The following is a 21,805-nucleotide window of genomic DNA, read 5'->3' as shown; positions in this document are numbered from 1 at the left end:
TTAGGAGCTAACATTTGAAATCAGGGGATTTTACATAAACATCCAGATTTCTGACTTCTCTGGAAAACATGCCCAACCAGCCTGCTTTCCAGCATGGCAGCCACTCAGCTTGGAGCTGAGGAGAGGCTGCCCCAGCCCAGGATGCCCATCCAACCAGACCATTCTTTGCTCTTGCATCCTCACCCATGAGTTTGTGAGAACTGCCCTAGACTGCCAGCTCCCTGAAGACAAGGACTGCCTGTGTCTGACTCATGTTTGGCTTTCTGGCATCTGACCTGGACCCCAGCACACAGGGTCCTCCATTAATGTGTGTCGGATGAGCAAAACATCTTTTGGAGGCATGCATCCCATTTCTTCCAATAGTAAGACTGTGCCATTGGAATTCTGCTCCAGCCTTGGTTTCTGAAGCTGATGGGCATCCCAGAGGCCATGATCTGTGCCATGGGTCCCGACCGAAAGCCACTGGTATGTCAGTGGGCTGCCCCTCAAGCCTTCACTTTGACATTTGATCTCTGTTCCTCCTTCCAAGCTCCTCTCCAACAGAGGCAGCAAGGCACACCTCATGAAGTGATTTCAAGGAGCACATGAGACCTTGAAATGTCAAGCATAGCCTCTAGCACTTATTTTTATCATGCTATTAGCGATGGTTCTTCTCCAACATCACAAGAGTCTCCCAACTCTTTGTTAGTCCGCACTTCTGTTTGGTTGTGCAGCCAAGCCCCAAGGAAGAAATTGTAGTAGAAATCTCTGTATGCTGAGAATTTTCTAAGTCCACTCCCCAAGGACACTGATGGAGGTAAAGATCTTATCAGGAGATCTGTATTTCTTATCAGGTCCATTAGTGGCCGACAGAGGACAATTCGGGCATGTCAGAGCATATATAACTAGGAGCTTCTGGCCACCACTGCATGCCCAGGAATTGCTATTTCCTGAGTACCTGGACCCAGGAAAGAAGCATGAAGTGGCTTGTGATCCTCGGGCTGGTGACCCTCTCAGAGTGCTTAGTCACGTAAGTATGGGGACCAGAAGTGACATCATCTCTCTCTCTCTCTGGAGTATTTCTTGTCATCCTCTTATTCATCTACCCATCATGGTTAGAAGGGAATGTCATCATTCCCTGACAGTCTTAAACTTCAACTCTCACTGATTGGCAAGTACCTTGCCATGGGACTTTGGAGTCTAAGCATCTTGGGGTTGGTCTCCAGGATTGCACAACTCTGGGTCAAGAGTCACACAATGACCTACGTGAAAAAATGGCACTCCTTGTATTTCTTCAGTGCACAATCTGTGCAACGGTCAGTGTAGTCTGGTGGAACAGCATTTCTCCTACATTTGCTCCTAGGTTTTCTCTCGGCTCTCCCTCCATTTCTGTGTGTATATATTTCTGGGGCTTCATCTCTGTATTTCTCTTTTTTTCTCTCCATCTCTTTGGCTATCCCCGTACATGTAGAATTCTCTAAGGGTTTTTTTGTTTGTTTGTTTTTTCTTTCTTAATTTTGCTTTCTCCTTGCTTTTCTACTTCTTTTTGTTTGTTTGTGTGTTTGTTTTCTTTTTAGTGCCACACCTGCAACAAATGGAGTTTCTCTGGCTGGGGTGGAATCAGAGCTACACCGGCTGGCCTATGCCCTAGCAACAGCAACACTGGATCCAAGACAAGTCTGGGACCTACACCACAGCTCATGGCAACACTGGATCCATAACCCAGTGAGCCAGGCCCAGGATCTAACCCACATCTTCATGGATATTAGTTGGGCTCATTACCACTGAGCCACAGCAGCAATTTCCCCTAGCCTCTTAATTTCCATAATTTATTCCCCATCTCCTGGCTGACCACAGCAAAGGCACAAACTCCCCTGTCCTGCATTTCAACTTCCTCCTCTGCAAAAAGAGGATCATGATGACCCTTGGGCCTCCCTCCCAGAGCTGCTTTGAGGCAGATGCAGCAGGGTGGCAATAGCAATGGTAACGGCTTCATTGTTGAGACTTCCCATGTAGAAGGTGCACTACATCCATCCTCTTACTTACGAGCCAGCACATTCTACTTAGGGTGTGGGGTTATTGTTTTCAACTTTTCTGCCAATGAAAAGACTGAGGATCCAAGAGCTCATATAGCTTATGCAACATGAGACAAAAGAACCTGTATTTGAACCTGGGATTCGCCATGGTCTTTGCAAGACGACACTCATAACATTGCTTGGAAAATACAGGGTCATTGCAATGCAAAATGTGACAGTCATTCTACAACATGGACAGCTGTTGGATGTCTCTTATTTTTTTCCTTCTCCCAATGCACCTTGCAAGAATCCCTCTAAGGAAGGTCAAGTCCATTCGAGAAAACCTCAGGGAAAAAGGGTTTCTGAAAAATTTCTTGGATGAACATCCTCATGACATGATCCGGAGCCGCCTGACCGAAAATTCTGCCCCACAGAAGAAAAACACTACACTGCCCCTGAGAAACTACTTGGATGTAAGTGGCAGGGGAGGATGGCCCCACAGCGCCCCCTGGTGCTCTGGTCTAGCTCTGGGTCTACTCTGGAGGTGCCAGAAGGGTGGTAGGGCTGGGGGGGCTCCTGCAGAAAGCAAGAGCCCCTGGGGGGGGCGGACAGGGGCCTCATACCCAGAAGAGAATGCGTTCCCACCCTTAACTCTTGGTATGTGATTACTGGGCCCAGCAATGACCAGGTGGCAGGTAAACATCCATTTCTGTGCCAAAGATATGTCATCGCCTTGAGGAAAATTTTTCTTTTAGACCTAAGGAAGCTACTGAGCTTCAGATCAAGGGCGAACCATGTCTGATCAAACAATAAGCCAACTCCAAAGCAAGTTTGAAGCCACAGGCAACAGAAGGGCAGCCTCCAAAGTCCCAAAAATGATACTAGTAAAAAGTTATTGAGCCCCTTTGGTGGGTGACACTATAGAAATCTAATACTATATGGTTATAGCTACTGATTTTATTTTATGTATTTTATTTTATTTTGTTTTGTTTTGCTTCTTAGGGCTAAACCTGCAGCATATGGAAGTTCCAGAGTAGGGGTTGAATCAGAATTACAGCCTCCGGCCAGAGCCATAGCCAGAATAATGTGGATCTGAGCTGTGTTTATGACCTACACCACAGCTCACAGCAACACTGGATCCTTAAGCCACTGCACAAACCCAGGGATCAAACCTGCATCTTCATGGATTCTAACCCGATTCACTTTCGCTGATACACAATGTGAAATCCCATGGGTACTGATTTTTAGAAAGGTCTTTTATCTTCCTCAAGAATGCAGAGCCCAGCCTGAGACCCAGGCAAAGAATAAATGAATGTCACATAAAAGGGCCAGCTGTGTGCTGTTGACAGGACATGCTTTGGGTTTGGGCAAAAGAAGGAGAAGGAAGTGCTCAGGCTGGGCCTTGAGGGGACACTGGAGAGCTGCTCCAATGAGGCACTGGCCTGAGTAGAGGCCATGAGCTGGGGCTGTGAGAAAGGGATTTAAGATGCCATGGGACAGCTCGAGGTTGCTGGCACCTCAGGAAACCAAGGTGACCAGGGCAGTCGGTTCTACCCTGACCACCCCTCCCCGACCCCTATAGAAAGTCTATGTGGGCAACATCAGCATTGGAACACCGCCCCAGCAGTTCAGCGTGGTCTTTGACACGGGCTCATCTGACACATGGGTGCCCTCCATCTACTGCCAAAGCATGGCCTGTGGTGAGTGCCCCCAATCTGCCCCTGTTGTGCTCCCCCCAACCCCCTTCTCTGTCCTGGGCAAGCTGATGGACACTCATCTCCTCTGTCTGCAGTTACACACAACACCTTCGACCCTTTTCAATCCACCACCTTCCGGTTCCCAGGCTTCATCGTTGAGCTACAATATGCTACTGGGGCAGTAACAGGATTCCTTGGCTATGACACCATTCAGGTAATGTGGACACCACAGGGTGAGGCAGGGAGTGGATTTTCTGCTCAGGTGACACTTTGCTGGCAGCAGGAAGGGAGGGGATAAAACACACACCTTTCTATTTCCCCTGACTGGGCCTGGCACCGTGCCAGGCACTTCCATTGTGATCATTGTTTAATCCTGCAGCCCTGTCCTGTCCCCAAGCAGGTACTAGGATTATCTCTTGCATAAATTAGGGAACTGAGGTGTAGAGAGCAGGACTCTGGCAAAGGTCACCCATCTGGTAAGCAGTGGAGCTGGGCTGACCAGTCAGGACTCGTGCAAGTGTGGGGTTTTGGGTGGAGAGAATAAAACTGATCTGGGAACCCTGGGGGGCAGCCAAGAGCATCAGGCACTCAGGCGGAGGAGGCAGGGGGCCGCAGATGTGGGAGCAACCTGCTAAATGCATTCTTACTCTAGGGGGTCTTAGAGAATCTAACTAAACTAAGGCCAGACTCCCCAAAGTTGCCTGAGTAGTATTATCTTTCCCTATCTCTCTCTCTTTCTCTCTCTTTCCCTTTCTGCCTCTGTCACTAGCTCACACACAAATATACACACACACACAAACATACACCAAAAAAGATTTTCATTACAACCTTGCAGCTTCACTGTATAATGGACATCTTTCTTACTGTGTGGATGCAGAATCCACAATGCATTGCAATGAACTCATCCCTTTCTGTCATCGGATCTCAGGGACGCCAAAGAGAAGGCTACCCTGCTCTCTACTCATGTTCTCCTCAGGTGGGAACCATTTGGTCCTGCCCTGAGTCTCACTCTCCACCCAGGACAAGGGCATAAGGCCAATCTACTAACTGTAGACAGCATTTGCCAAAGGAGCGGCCATGGAATGAAATCCACAGCCCCTCACAAACGGAGACGGGATCCCCGTACCAGTTTGGTTGATGATCAAGCCAGGGCTCAGGCAGGCCTTAGTTCTCTGCAAGCTAATGGCATGTCCCTGGCCCCCACACCCCAGCCCATCCCCAGCTCTGCTTCCCAAACTTTCACATCAGAACATACCTTTCTCTCACAGGTGGGGGACCTTATCATCAAGGACCAGGCATTTGCTATAAGCCAGTCGGAGGATGACGTGGTCTTTGAAAATGCAGCCTTTGATGGCATCGTGGGCCTAAGTTTTCCCAGCATGGCCATCGAAGGGACCACCCCCATCTTCGACAGTTTAATGAATCAAAGCCTCATCGCTCAGACTGTCTTTGCCTTCTACTTGAGCAGGTGAGTCTGAGTGGGACAAGCCCTCTCTCCACATCAGCTGTACGACACTTTCAGTTGCATAAAAATTTGTAGCCTACGTGAACCAGAAGTTTCCTGAGAGATAGTCTAGACCAGGGTAACCAACTGCACTGCAGGGCCACATTTGGCCCTGCCAGCTGGATTCTATAAATACACTTTTATTGGAACACAACCATACTCCTGGGCCAAGGGCAGCACTTGGTCCAGGGAGGTGGAGGGAGGAGGAGGAGCAGTGGAGGGGTCAGGATTCAGGCAGGAGGAGGAGAGAACGGGATTCGCTGACGGATTCGATAAGGAAGGAAGGACAGGGATGGGGGGACTCTTTCTTCCTCACTCACATTTGACCAGGAGCCCAGGACCAGCTAGAGCACTGGCAGGGGCCAGTGCAAAAGGAACATGTGGGACCCCTTGTGGAAAAAGCTTGAGTTTCAGGACAGAGATGGCAGAGGCACGGGGCCCTGCTGAACAGGGGGCCCATGGACAGCACAGGTCACGGGCCCAGGAACCTGGCCCTGGGTGAGCCTGATCCATGCCCTTGGCACCCTCAGGTCTCAGCTTTCCTGAAAATTGACAGGCTGGCCCAGTGGACACCCCAGCCCTCCAGACTGGTGTTCCCTGAGCGCCTCTCTTAGCAGTCTGATTGCGAGAGGGGACCAGTCCTTCTAGAAAGGCTGGGTGGTCAGACCCCAGCCAAGATGCTTAGGCTCAAACCTCTTCTAGCCACTCATTACCTGGTCAGGTACTCAACCCTCTGTGCCTCCATTTCTGCATCTGTTAATGGGATCATAGCAGTGCCTCTGATGGGTAGATAAGCACAGCCCTCAACAGTGCCTGCTGTGTGGCCAAGTTGAGAAAAGCCACCTCTTACTGTCCTACACTCAGCCCTCCCTCTCCCTCCTCTCCTCAGCAACGCACAGGAGGGCAGCGTGGTGATGTTTGGTGGCGTGGACAAGAAATACTACAAAGGAGACCTCAAGTGGGTGCCCCTGTCGCAACCCCACTACTGGCAGATACCTTTGGACAAGTAAGCTTCTCCCTCTGAGAACCACCCCAAGGGTTGTCCCACAGGTGAACAGGACACAGGTAGGCACAAACACATGCATGCACAGACATACGGTGACACACAGATACACACATACACACCACAGACAATGACACACTTAGAAACACACACAGAGACACACATAGAGACACACACAAGCACACAGACACACCAAGACACACAGACACAGACATATACAGACAGACACACACACTTCCCAGAGGTTTAAAATCCCCCAGGCCTCCTGACCAGGGTCCTAACCAGGTTCCTGACCAGGGCCCAGAGATGCTTGTGCAACCCAAGGACGCTGCAGCTACCATGATGGGAGGAAGGCGGGGAGCATGGTTTGAGGACCCTAAAGTGTCCTGAAAGGAGGATCAGGGAGACTGCCATGAGCCTGAGCAGGCTGGTGCTACGATGACCAACCGTCCTCGGCTACCCAGGCCCAAGCAGGTGATTAGGGCACAGGATCGCCAGTGGGAAAACAGGACACGTCCTGGACAAACTGGGAAAACGGGTCTCCTTAGGGAGAAGCTACCCAGCAGTGCACAGAGGTTGGCTGCATTCCTGAGACTGGAAAGCACATCAGACAGAGAGATACCTCCTGACCCTGACCCACCCAGCCCCATCCCAGGCACACAGGGGGACAGGGGCTATGGCAGAGACCACCAGGGTGATGGAATCCAAGAGTGGCCTCAGAACGAGAGGCAGGAGTTGAGCCCCTTGGACAAGAGCTTCCATGTCCTTTGGAGGTCCCTGGGCAAGCTCGGGCATTGCCTGCCTGGGGGCCTCAGTGTCTGAGCCAGCCCAGGGGGCAGGGCTGGGGGACAACCTCTCCCATGGTATCCTGTGTCCCCCTCCCCACCACTCTAATGAGCATCTGCTGCCCCAGAGAATCTCCACCGTCACTCTGGGTGTGGACCCATTATTTCTCAGACACCAGAAACAGTGCTCTGGTTGTCCCTCATTCGTGTCTTCATTCATTCATTCAACAAACCCATGGCGTGGATCTGCTCTGTGCTGGGCCCTGAGGATACCCCTTGTTCTTACAGACCTAGCATCTAGGAAGGTGGACATTCAGGAAACAAGTCCCACAAAGAATGAATTACCACTTTGCTCCAGGCTAGACATGAGGAAGTGTGTACAGAGAAAGGCCAAGAGTGGAGAATGATCTAGTCGGGAGATGGGAGGGGGTGGCGGGAGAATTCCCTGAAATGTGACAATGAAGCTGCAACCCAGATGATGAGGAGAAATCAACCAAAGGGGATGGAGGCCTTCTAGACAGGGTGACCAGCTTGTGCCAAGGCCCTGAGGCACAAATGAGCCCAGTGCATTCAATAGTTGAAGGAAATCAACGAAGGTGAAATGACCAAGCAAATGAAACCAGAGTGGGGTCTGAGCTGGGGGATTGTTCTGGAGATCGTTGCAGTGAGGCGGGGGGTGGCAGTGGGGTGGGGGGGACTTCAGAGTGATCCTGGTGTGAATTTGGTCCCACTGTCTCTCAGGATCACCATCAGAGGGAGTTCTGCTGCTTGTAAAAACGGCTGCCAGGGCATCCTGGATACCGGGACCTCGTTGCTGATGGGCCCAAAGAATCAAGTCTACAAGCTCCATAAGCGCCTCCCCGGCATTTACCTACGGAATGTGGTGAAGGATCAGGCCACAGGGTCACTCTGGGGCTCTTCTCGAGAGAAGTTTAAGGTGTACCGACCTCTCTCCCTCTTTCTCTAACAGTACCTGATCCAATGTCAAGACATCAACTCCCTGCCCGACATCACCTTCACCATTAACGGCACCGACTACCCAGTGCCTGCTCGAGTCTACGTCCAAAAGGTGAGGGGCCAACCCCGGGGGCTGGTCCTCATATCTGGACTCGCAGGAACCATTGGGCTGTTGATGTCAGGAGGATGGGGCCCTCTACAGATCAAGATGACCACGGCAGATGCTGCTAAGACCCTCCCCCCAACTCCCCTCACCTCCCACCACCTGGGGGTGGGGGAGATGCCCAGCGCCTCCCACAAAAGAAACCTCTTGAAGGCAAAGGGAAGACTAGGACAACCACCATCCTGAAATAAAGATGGAGACTCCACCCCGGGCAGGCACAGTATCAGGCACAAGGAGAGGGGACCACTAAGGGCCTCAGCCCTCAAGGAGCTTCCGGGCAACCAGGGCCCACAGATGGATGACACAGAATCCCTGTGATCATCAGGCTGAGGGACAAGGGGGTGGCTGAGGACACTGCCAGTGTGTTGTCCCACCAGAGTGGTTCACAGTCTCCCTGCCCATCTCCAAAGTGCCCTGGTTTGGATGATGATTAGAGGGTTTCCCGAGTCCTAGGCTGCACCTGCCCTTCGTAAGCCCCAGGTCCCCCTCTGGGAGCTGGGACACCAGACCAGCCCTGTGCAGGGGTTGGAGGCCCTCCTGCATGAAGGGGACACAGTGACTGCACAGCCCCTGGCTCAGACTTGAGCGTTAATGCACGTCAGCTCCCGATGGGAATTGAGAGGAGGCTGAAGGAGCTCAAAGAAGGCTGTGAAGAAGAGAGGGAATTTCAATGATTGTAAACCCCCAGCCTCATGGAGGGGTGAGAAGCCCCTCTGGGGTGGAGGCAAATCAACACTGGGCTCCGTGCCCACAGCACCCCTGGGGGCTCTGCCAAAGGATGCCAGGGTCAGGAGAGAGGGGAGCAAGAGAGAGGGGCAAGAGAGAGGGGAGCACTGGGCTAAGTCATCCAACCCAGCCTGGAGTGGCCAAGGAGGGTGAGCAGGGGTCCAGGAAGTCCACCCAAGTAGAGGTGGGGAGGGGGGAGAGGCACTGAGCGCAGCCTTAAAGAACAGGTTGTGGGGAAAGGGGCAAGAAAAGGCTTCTGTGCAGAGAGAACAGCCAGCCTGGGGCAGAAGGAAAGAAACAGCATGGGGGAGCTACAGTCTGCCTGGTTTTTGGATGGACACGCCACTTCTGCAGCTGCTGAGAGAGCCACGTGGCTCTCACCTAAGGCAGGAGATGAAACCCAGAATCTGCAGATCTTGATACGGGGTGGGGTGGGCAGTGGCAGGTGAGGGCTCAGGCTGACGGCTCTGTCTTTCCTTCTCCCCCAGAGTTTTAATGGCTTCTGTCTGAGTGGCCTTAGAGCACGCACAGACACTTTCCCCCCCAAGACGGCCTGGATCCTGGGGGACGTCTTCTTAAGGATGTACTTCACCGTTTTTGATCGAGGACAGAACAGGATTGGCCTGGCTCCCGCTGTATAAATGCTGGGGCTGCTTCCAGAAACAATCAGGCCCACCCTCCAAACACACGTTCGTTCACACCTAGGGCATTCTCGCCCAGGGAGAGCCACTTGAATGGGGTTCCATGCTCTGTAAAGCCCTGTCTCTGTAAAGAATAAAGGATTGCCTTTGCAACCAACCAGCGCCTCTCTTTGAGTCTGGGCGATGCTTCATAATCGTGTAGGACTGGACGACCTAGTCTGAACCACAAGTGAGAGGAGCCCATCTCCATGAGATTTCCAAGAGAAGGATACTGGGAATCGGGGATGGAAGGATACTGGGAATTGGGGATGCAGAAACCAGAGCAGATCCAAAGATCTCAGTGATTGGACCCAAGTCATCAGAAGCCGTCAGCTCACTCTTTCTCTCACTCACTCTTTCCCTCTTCTCATCTTTCATTCTCTAGCCTCACAGCTTTCATTGCTCAGGCTTCTAAACACTAGGAAGAACTCTACAGAGGCCTGCCCAAGGGTTTTATATCTCTAAGGCATCTAATCCCTAGCGAAACAAGCGGAGAAACTATCAGAGTACCAGGGAAGGCTCTGATTGTTCCACCTTAGATGATGTGTCCAACCCTGGACCAACAATCATAGAGGGGGTCATGGGATACTATGATCGGTTTTACTTGGTCATGTGGCCCTGCCAGCCAGCATCTGATTGACAGTTCCTTCCAGAACCATGTGACTTGAGCTGGGGAGAAGTGGCTGCAAAGGACGTGGCAGAGGGATGTTCCAAATTAAGGAATAGTTTGTGTCTACTGCAACAACTGTGCTGCTTTCTCAGAGGGATGATAAGGGGTAAGAAAAATAGATGCTAGGAGTTCCCTGGGTGTAGTAGTTAAGGATTGCTCCTGTGGCTGGAGTCACTGGTGTGATTTGCATTCAGTCCATGGCCCCTATACATGCCACAGGCCAGGCAAAGAAAATAATAGAAACAAAGATTATATTCTTCCCATCTCAGAGGATAATGAGGGTGGCTTACTGCCTCAGAAGGGCTCTTATTGAGACCCTGCAAACTAGGATGTTCTCCTTGTCACCCATCCCCATTTACCACCTCTCTGCCACCAACACTGGCAGTGTTCTCTCTAGCCCCACTTCCAGGTTGACAGACCTGTGTGGATTCCTGAGCCATCCCCACCATTTGGGGGGCCCAGCCTGGCCTGCACCTTGGCCTCTCATGCTGTTGACAGGGCTGTGTGTCCTGTAAAGGGGGGGGGCACCGGGTGTACAAAGACTTCAGCCTTTTGGAGCTTCCTCCTGAGGGTGGAGATGCAAACCATCTGGCTCCAGCTGCCATGGTTGGGCACGTTTGCAGACACAGGAAGATGCACAGGCTGGACAGCAGGGGATAGAGGCAAAGGAGCCCCTGATGGAAGAAGGAACAGGGAGGAATAAATAAGATGGAAAACACACCCATCTCACCCAAAGTATCTGGACTCTACTTCACTCAGGCAAGAAAATGTCAGCTACAGGACTGTCTTCCTCCCTTCATCTTTTCATTCAATACAAATTTACCAAGCACTTGAACTATGTGCCAGGTACTGTGGTGGATCCCAGAGACAGAGGGCTGGGTTAGGAACCCACCACCCAGGCATGGAGACAGATAAACAGAAAACCCCCAGTGGCAAGGGCCAGATGGAGAAAACAACAGAGGTGATGAGATCAGAACTGGTTTTTGGCTAAATGGAGACTCAAGCAAAGAGTTTGTGAGACTCACTTTCCAAGTGGTCTTCATGGGACCATAAGTAATGCCTCTCCTGGTGAGAAACCACCAATAACAGTCATAATAACCAATCCCAGTTGATGACACGTGCAGTCTCCCTGTTTCCTCATGAGCCCCTGCAGGGCATGATCCCCATGGTACAGATGAGGGAAGTCTCCTCCATCTTCTGGTTCTAGTACCAGTGATAGGCACACAGTAGGTCCTCAATTAATTAAATGAATGGATGGATCAGTAAGTGCTTTCACTAAAACATGCCACTGCACCCATGTCTGGGACCATGCATGATGTCACCATGGATTATTTTGATAATAACAACCTGAAAGTGTCAGGTTTTTCTCCCTAGATGAGCCTAATGGTGGGGCTGAGCCTGGTGACTATTAATAACTCTGCTATTCTTGAGTCTATACACTGGCAGCCTGTGCCACCAACCTGAGGATAAATTCTGATTTTTCAGAGCAAAATCTTGCCCCACCCTCTACATTTAGCCCTTTACTAATTGCAGACCAGAGAGATTTATAGACTTCATTGAGAGAAAAAGTTGGAAAAACAGGAAAAAAGATAGATCTAGAACCCTTCTTGTAAGAGTATAAATTGGTGCCATATTTTTGGAGATGATTTGTCCTTAAAAAAATGTATGGCCTCTCTCCCAGCAATTTTGCTTCTAAGTTTTATGCTAAAGCAATGATCAGAAGCACCCACAAACATAAATAAGTAGGATGCAATCCTCAAAGTCTCTTACAAAAGGGAAAATTTTGAGACATTCTGAGCCTCATTAAAACTAAGGTGTCCACAGCATAGGCAGACCCTCATGCAACTGATTTAAAATTGTGTTTTAGGGAGTTCCTATTGTGGCTCAGCATGTTAAGAAACCAACCAGTATCCATGAGGAGGCTGGTTTGATCCCTGGCCTTACTCAGTCAGTCAAGCATCCTGCCTTAACACAAGCTGTGGCATGGGTCTCAGATGGGGTTCAAATCTGGTGTTGCCAAAGCCATAGTATAGGCCTGCACCTGCAGCTCCGATTCAACCCCTAGCCCTGAACATCCATATACCACAGGTGAGGCCATTAAAAAAGAAGGAGAAGAAAAAGAATGAAAAAAAAATTGTGTTTTAGGAGACTATTCAGTATTATGAGAAACTGTTCCAATATGACACTGAGAGAAAAGAACAGAATATAAAACAGGTTAGCTAAGCACATGGAAGATACTGCAGAATCCTGGCCAGGAAAGTACATCCTGGAGCATTCCTGCCTGGGTTCAAATCCCACTTCTGACACCTACCCACTTCTGACACCTACCTTGATAAGTTCATCTCTGGACATCGGTTTTCTCTTCTGTAAATTTTGTATAAGGATAGTCCCTCTGGCACTAATTATCAGGAAAATGCAAATCAAGTGACACTGAGATATCACCTTACACCCACTAGGATAATCCTTCGAAAAAAACAAAAGATAACAAGTGTTGATGAGGATGTGGAACCCTGTGCTGGTGCAAAGGACAAGGATGCAGCCACCAGAAAACAGAATGGAAGTTCCTCCAAATATTTCAAATAGGAGTTCTAACTGTGGTGCAATGGGGTTGGTGGTATCTTGGGAGAGGACTAGGGTTAATTGTGTGGCCACAGCCTGAGGGGCTAAGGAGTGGTGTGCCACAGGCTGGCTAATGGAGTTACACGGCTGAGAAAGAAAAGGAGGAGAAATGGGCTCTCAGGAAAAGCATGTTGCCATTGTTAGGGAGGGTCAGAGGAGAAGGGGCAGGACTGCCATAGAAATATATTTCTCTATGGATGGGTATACTGGCTTTTGGGTGGCAGGCACCTCTTGCATGGGCTATGGGTGGCAGGAGCAAAGCACCATAACCATCTCAGACTCCAGAGGTGGGCAGGGACTGCCACCACTAGGGGTCTGTGAACAGGTACCACCTGAGGGCCCAGTCACCTCAGGGTTTGCTGCAGAGGAGGGCATTGAAAATCAGAACCACCCATTCCCTTACTCCCCTGGGAATGCACATGCCCTGATGCTGCTGCTGCCAAAGTCTCTAAGTAGTGCCCACACCTCACAGAGGGTCTCTGCCACTTCCCAGGGCCCTACAACCAGGAGCAGTCTGTGCCACCTCCCTGAGGTTTCTCGTCCACTGTCGAGGGCTCAGCAAACAGGCCCTGGCTACAGTTCCTGCCCATTGCCTCCATTTCCCATGAATCACACACAGGCCATAAACCAGCACATCCACTATCAAGGACATAATACTCTGCACACACCAAGGAAAGAGACAGCAGGCATCTGAACAAAAAGCAGCCCTCACACTGTGTGTGTGTGTGTGTGTGTGTGTGGTGTGTGTGTGTGGTAAGCTCTCACAAGCTACCCAGGGGCACTCTCCATATAAATCACCCTTCACAAGTCTACAGTAGATACTTACTTTTCCTAAACTCACAGAATAAGACAAATAAAGCCAAAATGAGGAGGATCAGGAAACATTCCAAGTTATAAGAACAGGAGAATTCCCTTGAAGGAACAAAAAATGAAACAGACATCTTCAGTCTAACAGACACCAAGTCAAAAAGGAGATAGGGAAAATACTAAAGGAATTAAGAGCAGATATGAGCAGTAATGCAGATTACTTTAGAAAGAATTATAAACTATAAGTAGGAGTCAAGAAAAATTAGAAAAATATATTTGCAGAGACAAAACTGAGTTAAAGGCATTGAAGAGCAGAAAGAATAAGGCAGAGAAATGAATAAGTGACTTAGAAGATAGAATAATGGAAATCACCCAATCAGGGCAATGGACAGAAAACCAGATTAAAAAAAAAAAAAACATGAAAGCAATGTAAGAGATCTATGGGCTAATATATAGCGGGCCAAGCAATGCATCATGGGGATTCCAGATGGAGAAGAAAAAGGAAAGGGGATTGAAAATATATTGGACTCAGAGATTTCAAAATCAAACTTCTGGTTACCATGAGAAAAACCTGGGGGGAAGGGATAAATTGGGAGGCTGGGTAAGATATGCATACACTACTGTATATACAATAGATAATTAACAAGGACCTATTGAACAGCAATTTACTCAATATTCTATAACCCATATGGGAAAAAATAATGGATATATGTATAACTGATTCATTTTGCTGCACACCTGAAACTAATACAACACTGTAAGTCAACCATAATCAAATAAAAATTAAAAAGAAAAGAAAATATATTGGAAAGAAATTATGGCTGAAATCTTTCCAAATCTAAAGGAAACAGATATCAAGATACAGGAAGCACAGAGGGCTCCAAACAAGTTGAAGCAAAACAAACCCACACCAAGACATATTGTAATAAAAATGGCAAAAGTTAAAGGTAAGGAGAATTCCAAAGGCAGCAAGAGAAAAACAAAGAGTTAATTATAAGGGAACCCCCATAAGGTTATCCACTGATTTCTCTACAGAAACACTACAGTCCAGAAGAGAGTGGCAAGATTTATTCAAAGTTCTAAGAGGGAAAAATTTACAGCCTATAATACTCTCCCCAGCAAGATTACCATTTATACTAGAAAGAGAAATAAAGGATTTCTCCCACAAACGAAAAGTAAAAGAATATAGCAATACTAAAGCCATTCTAAAAGAAATACTGAAAGATCTCCTCTAAATAGAGATACAGGATGGAGGAAATCCAATTGGAAAGTAATCACTTATAGGCAGAATACAGATCTAAAAGGGGGGAAAAACCTGTTTGTAAGAGCAACAACAAACGCAAAGATCAGCAAAAGGATAAACATGAAGATGTAAAAAAAGGACATCAAAATCATAAAATGTGGGGAAGAAAAGAAAGAAACAGTAGACTCTTTTTGTTTAGAATGCGTTTGAACTTCTGTGACTATCAGGCTAAAGCAAGCAGATATAGCAAGGGGGTAACAGACTTGAAAAACAGGACAACCACAATTCAAAACCAAACAATACATTTACAAAAACTTAAAAGAAGAGGACACAAGCATAAAATAAAAGGAAATTATCCAACCAAAAAAAAAAAAAAAAAAGAACAAAGGAGAAACATCGAATCATCAGGAAAACAAATTTAAAGCGGCAATCAATACATATTTATCAATAATTGCCTTAAATGTCCATGGACTGAATGCTCCAATCAAAACACATAGAGTGAAGGACTGGAAGAAAAACAGGAGCCTACATTACGCTACCTACAAAAACCTCACCTTAGGGCAAAGGACACATATAAATTGAAAGTGATGGGATGGAAAGTGGTATTTCCTGAGAATGGAAAAGGCAGGATAGCACGAGTCATAATACTCATATCAGGCAAAAAAGACTTTAAAACAAGGGTCCTAAAGAAAGACAAAGAAACACACTATTTAAAGATAAAAAGGATCAATTCCAGAAGAGGATATTTCCCTCACCAATGTCTATGCCCCTAAAACAGGAGCACCCCAATACTAACAGACATAAAAGGAGAAATGGATGGGAATGCAACAATAGTAGGAGATTTTAACACCCCGCTCACATCAAAGGACAGACCCTCATGACAGGAAATCCAAGAGCACCAGAGATCCTAGATGACACAGTAGAACAGTGAGATTTAATTGATATTTTCAGGGCATTACATCCAAGAAAATCAGAATATACTTTCTTTTCAAGTGCACATGGAACATTCTCAAGGACTTACCAGATACTGGGACCCAAAACTAACCTCAACAATTTCAAGTGTATAGAAACTATTTCAAGCATATTCTCTGACCACAGGGGCATGAACTTAGAAATCACTACAGGAAAAGAAATGAGCAAGAAGTGACTGCATGTAGATTAAACACCATGCTACTGAAAAAAACCAATGGATCAAAGAATAAAATCAAAGGGGAAATTTAAAAGTACCTTGAGTCCAAGGGCAAATGGAAACACAGTCATTCAATATCCATGGGATGTTGCACAAGCAGTTCTTTAAGGGAATTTCATGGCGACACAGGCCTTCCTCAAAAAGGAAGAAGAATCTCAAACCAACAACTCAACCTACCACCTAAAAGAACTAGAAAAAGAAGAATAAGCAAAACCAAATGTCAGCAGAAGGGAGGAAATCAAAAAGATCAGAGAGGAAATCAATGAAATGGGGATTGAAAAACAATAGAAAAACATCAATAAAACCAGGAGCTGGTTCTTTGAAAGGGTAAGCAAAATTGACAAATACCTAACCGCACACACCAAGAAGAAGAAAGAGAGAACTCAGCAAACAAAAGAAGCAATGAATAAGGAGAGAGAAATCTCAAAAGATATTACAGTAATACAAAAAAAAGAAAAGAAAAATAAGAGAGTACTATGAAATTTCATATGCCAACAAATTTGACAACCTGCAATACATGGACAACTCTCTAGAGACACACAGCCCACCAAAACTGAATCAAGAAGAAACTGATCTTTTGAACAGACCGATCACTAGAAATGACATTGAATATCTAATAAAAACACTCCCTACAAACAAACATTCACACCCAGATGGCTTCACAGGAGAGTTCCACCAAATATGCAAAGAAGAAATTATACCCACTCTTCTTAAAATTTTCCAAAAGGTTAAAGAAGGAATACTCCCAAAGACATTCTACGAAGACACCATTACCCTAATACCAAAACGAAAGATACTATCAAACAAGTAAATTATAGGCCAGTATCTTTAATAAATACAGACACGAAAATTCTCAAAATTTTGGCCAACCAAATCCATCAACACATAAAAAAGATCATTCATCATGACCAAACAGAATTCATCCCAAATTCACAAGGATGGTTCAACATATGCAAATCAATCAACAGTGTACACCACGTTAACAAAAGAAAAGTCAAAAACAACAAAATCATCTCAATAGAGGCAGAAAAGGCATTTGACAAAATCCAACACCCATTCATGATGAAAACTCTCAGCAAAGCGGGTATAGAGAGAACATATCTTAACACAATAAATGCCATTGATGACAAACCCACAGCCAATATCATTATCAAAGGAGAAAAGCTGAAAGACTTTCCGCTAAAATCTGAAACAAGCAAGGATGCCCAATCTCACCACTTATATTCAACACATTCAACATAGTATTGGAAGTCCTATCCACAGCAATCAGAAAAACCAAAGAAATAAAAGGTATCCAAATGGGAAGAGAAGAGGTAAAACTGTCACTTTATGCAGATGACATGATACTACATATAGAAAACCCTAAGGACTCCACACAAAAGCTTTTCAAACTGATCAATGGGTTCGGCAAAGTAGCTGGATACAAGATTAACACTCAGAAATTTGTTGCATTTCTGTATACTAACAATGAAATATTAGAAAAGGATAACAAAAAACAATAATGTTTAAAATCACACCACAAAAAATGAAATACCTAAGAATAAACCTGACCAAGGAGGTGAAAACTTGTATGCTGAGAACTATAAAACAATAGTCAATGAAATTAAAAGGATTCAAAGGAATGGAAAGGTATAATATTTTCTTGAACAGGAAGAATTAATATCGTTAAAATGGACATACTACCTGAATCAATCTACAGATTTAATGTGATCCATATAAAATCACCCATGACATTTTTCTCAGAACTAGAGCAAACAATCCAAAAATTTATATGGAACCATAAAGGACCCAGAATTGTCAAAGCAATCCTGAGGAGCAAAACAAAGCAGGAGGAATAACTGGCATAACTCTCCCAAACTTCAGACAATATTACAAAGCTACAGTAATCAAGACAGTGCTGTACTGGTATAAAAACAGAATAAAAAGCACAGAAATAAACCGAGACACCTAGAGGCAATTTATCTTCAACAGAGGAGGCAAGAATATAAAATGGGAAAAAGTCTCTTGAGCAAGTGGTTCTGGGAAAACTGGACAGCTGCATGCAAATCAATGAAAAAGGAACACTCCCTCACACCATGCACAAAAATTAACTCAAAATGGCTTACAGATTTAAACATAAGACAAGACACCGTCAGACTCCTAGATGAGAACATAAGCAATACATTCTCTGATATCAACCATGCAAATGTTTTCATATATCTGTCTCCCAAGGTAACAGAAATGAAAATAAGACAGTGAGACACAATCAGATGGACAAGCTTTTGCACAACAAAAGAAACCATAAAAAACACAAAAAGACAACCTATGCAATGGGAGAAAACAGTTGCAAAAGATGCAACTGACAAGGGGTTAATCTCCAAAATATATAAATAACTCATACAACTCAACAGCAAATAAACAAACAACCCAATTGAAAAATGGGCAGAAGTCCTAAACAGACATTTCTCCAAAGAAGACATACAGATAACCAATAGGCATATGGAAAAATGCTCAATATCACCAATTATTAGAGAAATGCAAATAAAAACTATGAGATAACACCTCACACCTGTGAGAATGGCTGTCATTAATAAATCTACAAATAAGTGCTGGAGAAGGTGTGGGAAAAGGGAAATCTCCTACACTGCTGGTGGGAATGTAAATTGGTGAAACCACTATGGAAAACTATATGGAGTTTCCTCAGAAAACTAAATATAGAACTACCATATGATCTGGCAATCCCACTCCTGGCATATATTCCAACAAATCTTTATGCAAAAAGACAAATGCATGACTATATTCATTACAGCACTATTCACAATAGCCAGCACAGAAACAAACTAAATGTCCATTGACAGCTGAATAGATTGAGAAGACAGGGTCCATATACACTATGGAATACTACTTGGCCATAAAAAACACAATAATGCCCTTTGCAACAACATAGATGACAATGGAGAGTCTCATACTAAGTAGAGTCAAGTCAGAAAAAGAAAGACAAATACTATAACACTTACATGTGGATTCTCAAATATGTCACAAATGAACCTATCTACAGAACAGAAACAGACTCACAGATAAAGAGAGCAGACCTCTGGCTGTCAAGAGGGAGAGGGAGGGAGTGGGATGGACTGGGAGTTTGAGGTTAGGAAATGCAAAATATTACATTTAGAGTAGATAAGCAATGGGGTCCCAATATATAGCACAGGGAATTATATCCAATCACTACTGATAGAACATGATAGAAAATAATATAAGAAGAATGTATATGGGTGTATGGTTGGGTCACTTTCCTGTCAGCAGAATTTGACAGAACCATATAATCAACTATAATAAAAATTTAAAAAATAAAGACACAGAATACTGTGCTAACAAAAGAAAAGGAGAAAACTGCAATTGTATTAATTACAATAATTAAAACAAAATAAATAACATTCCATGGAGATTCAACCATTCCACTCCCCTCTGCATCCACATTATACACAGTTGTGTGGATGCCCTATACCTGATTTGACACTCACCTGTATATAGTTACTTAAGGTAGGTTTCTAATCTTTTGTTTTACAAATAATGTTGCCGTGAACAGCTTGCACATATGACGTGTGGCACTTTTGCCAACGTATCTTTGGGATAAGTCCCTAGAAGGAGAATTGCTGAGTTAAAGAGCATAATGTGTGTTATTTGCTAGATACTATCAGGTATCTCCACAGGGGTTGAACCGCCAAACCTAAATTTTAACAATGTGAAAAATGAAGAGAAAGACCCAGTGGCCCCCACATCTTCTGTCACCCAGCTAGTGACCAGATCAGCCTCCCACTGTTCTGACCAAGGAATAGATCTGGACAGAGCTCGTGCAGGAACACCCAAGTCCAGGGAGGCCTGAAGGAGCTAAAAAATGCCATCAACTTTGCTTTGGCTGCAATAGGAGGTAAACCAGTATATCTGTTCATCTCAGGCTGAGCCGAAGCTCAGAGTGGTGTTTTTAGGTCTTCTTTGCTTCATAAGACTCTTAAAAATTAATTGTTTGTATGCTTTGTTGGGCACACTAAATGTTTCAAGGCATGGAACCTAATGGGAAATTACAAGTGCACGGTAGGCATAAAATATTGAACTTGTTGGCTTATCTGCCCCTGGTGGACTTTCGGCAAATGGAATGAAAATTCACATGGTTAAGATGCATTCAGTCTCTATTCATTTGACCAACATGAATGGAACCTCCTCTCTGTCTCTTCTTGACTCCCACCTCCAGGCCAGAAAGAAAAGCCTGCACAGCCTGCAGGCTGAATCCAGCACACAGTTGCTTGAGGTTGGGATCACTGCTAAGACCAGCTCAGCAGGTGAGGGCTGAGGAATGGGTGCTGTGAAACTTAAGAAAAAGTTAACATAAAACAAAGACATTTATCTTAATTAAAGGCGAGAAGAGGGGGACTCAAGGGCTCGGGACCAAGAGCTCTGCCTCAAGAAACCACACTGCTTTCATTGTGCTCTTTAGGATTACAGCAAATGAGGAGGGGGCTGTAGGTGCAGGATATAATTCTTCTATTATTTTAAAAGTCACATAGCTGGTAGCTGGTTAAGCTTTTATTCTGACCTTTAGGCATTTAACAATCATTAGCAGTGAGGAAGCCTGGCTTCAGCTGTCTATGCACAGCATCTAGAGAACCATCATTGTGCTTCTACAGATGCACACCTATCTGCAGCAACCCAGGGTGCCTGGGTTTGCACCTCGTTCTCCTTGCTGATGCATATCCTGTTAACGACCCCTCATAAACCCCCTGGGACCATGAGGCTCCTCTTTCTCTTATTTTAACAGGACATCTCATGCTGTGCAAGCAGCCTGTCTATCTGCACAGGTCCAACATGCCTAGACCAAGGCATTATGTCCTCATTCAGCTGACCGCATGAATAACTTATGCCTTTTGGTCTTTGTTCTTAAGCTTAAGTTATTTACCAGTGCTGCAACTGTTTATCAAGCAGGAATACAGGGCAAAGTAAAGCAGGACAAGATGGAGTTTTCAGCATAGAAAGTAGAAGCAGGGAGGCTAAGAAAAGATTGTAGAAACATGTCTCCCGACAGATCACACTATGTGTTTCTGGAAGAAAAAAAGAGAGAGGGAGAGAATTACTAGCTAACATGTGAAATAAGAAGATTTTACATAAATATCCAGACTTCTGACTTCTCTGGAAAACTTGCCCAACCAGCCTGCTTTCCAGCATGGCAGCCACTCAGCTTGGAGCTGAGGAGAGGCTGCCCCAGACCAGGATGCCCATCTAACCAGGCCATTCATTGCTCTTGCAACCTGGGCCATGAGTTTGTGAGAACTGCCCTAGACTGCCAGCTCCCTGAAGACAAGGACTGCCTGTTTGACTCATGTTTGACTTCCTGGCATCTAACCTGGACCCCAGCACACAGGGTCCTCCATTAATGTGTGTCGGATGAGCAAAACATCTTTTGGAGGCAGCATCCCATTTCTTCCAATAGTAAGACTGTGCCATTGGAATTCCCTCTAGCCTAGGTCTTGGAAGCCAAGTGGCACCCAGAGGCCATGATCTGTGCCATGGGTCCCGACCTAAAGCCACTTGTATGTCAGTGGGCTGCCCCTCAAGTCTTCACTTTGCCATTTGACTCTTTTCCTCCTCAAAATCTCCGCTCCAACAGAGGACAGAAAGGCACCCCTCACAAAGTGGCCGCCAAGACTACATGAGATGGTGAAATGTCAAGCATAGCCCCCAGCACTTATTTTTATCACATTATTAGCAGTGTTTCATCTCCAATGTCACAAGAGTCT

General features: G+C 45.9%; 1 protein-coding gene across 1 annotated transcript; it reads left to right on the top strand.

Moving 5' to 3' along the window:
* On the top strand, window positions 769–9,627 carry LOC100523945 (pregnancy-associated glycoprotein 2). The gene is made up of 9 exons (XM_005660830.3): window positions 769–1,009; window positions 2,302–2,467; window positions 3,577–3,694; window positions 3,787–3,905; window positions 4,960–5,159; window positions 6,085–6,201; window positions 7,725–7,866; window positions 7,954–8,052; window positions 9,318–9,627. The coding sequence occupies exons 1-9, from the start codon at window positions 909–911 to the stop codon at window positions 9,468–9,470; spliced, it is 1,215 nt and encodes a 404-aa protein (XP_005660887.2). The 5' UTR covers window positions 769–908; the 3' UTR covers window positions 9,471–9,627.

This window comes from Sus scrofa, chromosome 2 (assembly GCF_000003025.6).
Source record: "Sus scrofa isolate TJ Tabasco breed Duroc chromosome 2, Sscrofa11.1, whole genome shotgun sequence".
Lineage (NCBI taxonomy): Eukaryota > Metazoa > Chordata > Mammalia > Artiodactyla > Suidae > Sus > Sus scrofa.
This window is presented reverse-complemented; position numbering and strand designations above follow the sequence as displayed.